The following is a 4,721-nucleotide window of genomic DNA, read 5'->3' as shown; positions in this document are numbered from 1 at the left end:
TTTTTTTTTTCGCTTTGTTTTAGGTTCGTGGGAACAAGGGAGAAGTTCTATATATTTTGGATGCTACCAACCCAAGACATTCCAACTGGCTTCGCTTTGTTCATGAGGCACCATCTCAGGAACGGAAGAACCTGGCTGCCATTCAAGTGAGCCGATTGGCTTCATGTTTGTACAGTGCACTGTGAGAGTAAAGAATTAATATATAACTATACTCCCTATCTTCAGTTTATTTCCCTGACTTGCTTCAAATAACACTACCTAACACATCAACACAGAGAAATCATCTAGTCAGCATGTGCAGGAAATGTGACTAGCTGTCAAGTAGAACCAGATCACTTGCTTTATGAGAATTCTTGAGGGAGTGAATCACACAGTTTGATACTATCCTTGGCAGATCTTTCTTTTGAGTACTTTGATTTTATGCAGCAATGGTTTCTTGATAGCATTTTTGATTTTCTAGTTGATCTGGTCCTTTGTACTCCACCGTGGGTTACTGCTTGAGGAAAATCTTTATGGAGAGTTTACTCACCTATGTAACCCCATAGCTACACCACGAGCCTCTTGAGGAACATGTTCTCATAAGAGTTAAGCAGAGTCAGTAGGATCTATTTAAGTATATGTCTACGCATATTTAGTATAAAGATTTTGCTCATGCAGTAATGGACACTAGCAAATTCAAAATCTGCAGAGTTGATGTCCTAATTTGAATCTAAGGACCATACACTCCTGTAGAACCAGGAAGGCTACTCTGAAGTTCATCAGACGAGACAGTTTTATAGTTCAGAAATTACCAGATAGCATTTACAGTAGATTATGTGTGTGTGGGTAGGGGGGAGCAGCTTTATGTTCTAGTAAGACCTTCAACTGATTGTATGAGGCCCATCCACATTATGGCAGTCAGTATTCCTTACTCAAACCCACTGATTTCAGTGTTAGTCTTATCCAAAACCATTTTTAGAGAAACACCCAGAATAAAGCTTATCCAAATATTCATTACCACATATCCAGTCAAGTTGACACATAAAACTGATCACCACAGGTACAAACTATGTCTTAGTGAATTCTGTTTTACTGTATCTTAGTATACTGCTGCACAGAATATTAAGTTCCAGTATACAGTATAAGTTGAACTTAGCAATTGCTGTAACGACTCAGAGTCCTGGGTCCTAAACTGCAGAGGAAATGAATGTATGATTCTTGTAGAATCAAGAAGGGGTAAATGTTGTGTTTGTGCAACTGTTCTAGAAACCTCATATATGTGGCCCTTTACTCATAGAAACTGATAATGTGGAAATTCATTGAATAGTCTACTGATTACATCTAATTCTGAATGTGACATCAACAGTGACAAGAAAAATACACAGCTCTAAGCTTAATGCAACCAGAAAGCACTACTTACTATTCCACCTCCTGTTTTCAGCTAGCCAGTTTCTTTTTTAGTAAACGTATTAGAAAATTAATGTGTTTATTGCCTGTTTTGTGTGGAAATGTGACCCCTGAATCTTCTGAAACAGCTGAGCTATGATAGAAAATGAGATCTCTGATAGGAGAGTTCTTTACACCACAGTTTGGATTATCCACAATATGTGGCTGATCCAAATATAAACTGAAGTGACTCATTTTTTTGTTTATGTGTAGGTATCAATTTTTTTCAAGTACATTTATATTGTTTTGTTCCCAAGCAAATTCATCTCATAGGCTCTGTAGTTATGAATTGATTAATAGACCTTTAGTTTCTTTGTAAATGTAACTGTTATCAAAATTGCTTCTAGAACATGAAATTTACCTTACCACCTGTTGTTTTGGGAGGCGACTAATTTTGCTTCTAGAGACACACAGTGAAGACACTCATATCAGCTCTGGTTGGAAGATTGGGTTTAATCTTTCCCCAAATTCCCTTAGCTTGAGAACTTTCTTCCTACCAACAGTTATTTCTGAGAGACAACAGCGTACTTCATTTGCTCCAGCTTTCAGTGCAGAGCTTGCAGTGGGTCGCATTCTTGTTGAACAGTGCTTATTTTTATGTTTTGCTTTCACTCATTCTTTCATCAATGGAAATTTTTGTCAATGTGTCTACATTGATCTTTACCATGCACATGCTACTGTGCTGTGCCCTGTCGTTTATGTGTTGTGGACATATCGTTTTTTTGTAATCATTGTGTCTAAGGCATAGTTACTATGCTCATTTGAGTACTAAGGGAAGTATGTTTCTTTATGTTAACTGTATTCTTTTTCTTGAAAGTGAATAGGAATTCCTGAAAGCTGTTGACTGTAGTTGTGGTACTTCAGGACATAACTGATGCCTAAGGTAAGGGCAGGATTAGAAATGGCTAGAGGTTCTGTGAATGTTCACTCTTGAATTTCTTAGAATCTAAATCTGTTCAGAGGCCTCTCTGAGGATCTTGGTGCAGGCGTAGTGGCAATGGCTTTGGTTTCTGTGTCCTCTCTCTCCCAGGGGAGTGGATATGCTGCTGTCGTGGTTTTTGTCATGGGATATAAGAGGTTCATTGCTCCCTTGAGGTAGCGTCTTTCTAACCTGAACAGTAGCTGGAGTAACAGATTGCTGAGAGTTCAGAATCACATATGAGCCAGGGTCAAAGAGCATAACAGTTGGGTCTCCTGACTGAAAGCAGAGTCATCCTTCTAAGTGGTTGGGATGCTCTCCTGAGAGCTAGCTGCATTCCAGAAGCACTGAGTGGGTAAGAGAGTGGCCTAATGTTTCCTACATCACATTATGAATCACTTGCATTCCAAATTGCATCTGAAATTTGAGGTATTCAGGAAATTTTTTATTTGAGCTGTATATCCCAGGGGCTGAGCAAATGACAAACATTTGTGGCTATGTGGCTTGCTTGGTGGAAAATGTCAATACTTAGTCCAATTTTTTGGACAGGGGATTAAGAATTTGAGGTCTGTTTTGGCAGATGATTGGAACTCTTTCATGGAGACTCAATTATATTTCTAGTTTTGCAATTTATTTGATTCTCCAAAATTTGCTTTGGAAGTGGTGATTTAAGTGTCTGGATTGCTGAGAAGGATCTAGTGAGCAGAGTTCTTCCCACGCAGTCTTTAGAATAGTAGTTGAGCTATATATTAAGACTTTTGAAAAGTTTCCAACTTTGACTAGAAAATTCTAAATGTGAAAGATACAGCTGAAAATGATGCAAAATCTCCTTTTTTTCTAAACGTTGCAATAATTGGGATTCTTCTAAAGTGTTAGTTTTTTTGCACTAAAGGAGAAAAATGCGTATAGTATTTGCAAAAAAAAAAAAAATCAGTGAGTCAATCTTCTGTCACCTTGTACCTTTTTAAAAAAAATTAGAAGACCAGCAAAAACAGTGAATTGTTTAATTTGAAGCTGAAACTTTAAATTCTTTGGAAATTTCCAAGGTAGCGTTCCATTTCATGTTCTTTTTTTTAAAAAAAAATATTATGGGGGAGATGGCTCCATGGTTAAGAGAACTGGCTGCTCTTGCAGAAGACCTGGGTTCAGTTGCTGTACCCACATGGCCACCAACAACCATCTGTAACTCCAGTTCTAAGAGAATCCAACACCTTCTTCTGACCTCTGCAGGCATTGTGCAACACAGGTACACATGCAGGCAATACACTCATACACTAAAATAAAAATAAGGATATATTTCCAGACTTGTCCTCCCTGGGACTATTTGCTGTATGTCTGTATGTCGTTAGCATGAGCGAAACAGTGACTTGGTGCTTTATGAAAACCTTGGCACATGAAGCATACTTTGGGTTCTGATCTGTATCATAAGGGATGCCTAGTAGGGCATGAAGATGATCTACATGACAAGAGGAATCTAGATACTGAACTCAGATACCAGCACAGCTTCCCTCTAATTCTGACCTCATCTTACATTCCCTCTAACCATTTGACTCACTTTACCACAGATTATTAGATCTTTTTTCTCCGCCTTGCCTGAGGCTGTACCATTGCAGGCACTTTATCCTAGGGTGTAGTAAAATTGCAGAATTAGAGCATATTATGTTAGCTGTAGTGGCATTTGGGGAGAGGAGCTTGGATTTAGTTTTAGTTTTATTGACAACTGACCATATGAAAATCACTTATCTATAAAATAAAAGCTGACAGCTGTAACCTAATTCACAGATTTATCACAAAAATAAAGATTATTCCCTAGAAAATGCCATTGTAAACCAAAATATTACTGATATTTAGCCTAAGCTTTAACTCAAAGGTTGAGAAAGAAAAATTGGAGAATTTGTCTTTATGCACAGGTTGTAGACCTTATACATATTTCAACTTCATAGAACAAAAAGATATTAATGGAAGTTAATGATGAAAAGGTTGGCTTCAAGTCACCGCTGGGAAATATCTTTCTATGTAAAAGAGCACTGCTTAGCCTATTCTTGATAACAAACTGAACAAAATTTAGCCTTAGGCCACTAAAGCACTTTAACCCACCCTTTTTATTAAAAACTTTATTTAATAACCACATACTTAGAAGAAGCATTTCATTATAGCTGCATTGACATATTCAGTAACAATTTCCAGAACTAAGATGCATCTTTTACAAAACTGGCTGTAAATTTTTAGGTTTACAGTTGAATTATTACAGTTACACAATATTGTACTCAGTATAAACCTTATAAGACATAAAATTAAATGAGGTTTTAACCTTTAAAAAGATCTCCATTTCATTTTAAGATATGCTGTTTCATACAGAAAAACTCATTTTTAATGC

General features: G+C 37.1%; 1 protein-coding gene across 13 annotated transcripts in view; it reads left to right on the top strand.

Annotated features, from left to right (window-relative positions):
• The window catches only part of Prdm5 (PR/SET domain 5), a 198,093-nt gene that overhangs the window by 66,143 nt on the left and 127,229 nt on the right, over window positions 1-4,721 (top strand). For 12 of the 13 annotated variants that reach the window (XM_017801001.2, XM_029569076.1, XM_029569074.1 and 9 more), the window contains one exon: window positions 24-146. In XM_017801001.2, coding sequence (XP_017656490.1) covers window positions 24-146 — 123 coding nt within the window. Of the gene's footprint in view, window positions 1-23; window positions 182-4,721 lie in introns of all 13 variants that reach the window. The other variant, XM_029569082.1, reaches the window with a different exon arrangement.

This window comes from Nannospalax galili, unplaced genomic scaffold, assembly GCF_000622305.1.
Source record: "Nannospalax galili isolate Female #2095 unplaced genomic scaffold, S.galili_v1.0 scaffold441, whole genome shotgun sequence".
NCBI classification, from domain to species: domain Eukaryota; kingdom Metazoa; phylum Chordata; class Mammalia; order Rodentia; family Spalacidae; genus Nannospalax; species Nannospalax galili.
Note: the sequence above shows the minus strand (reverse complement) of the source record. Positions and strands in the feature narration are given on the sequence as shown.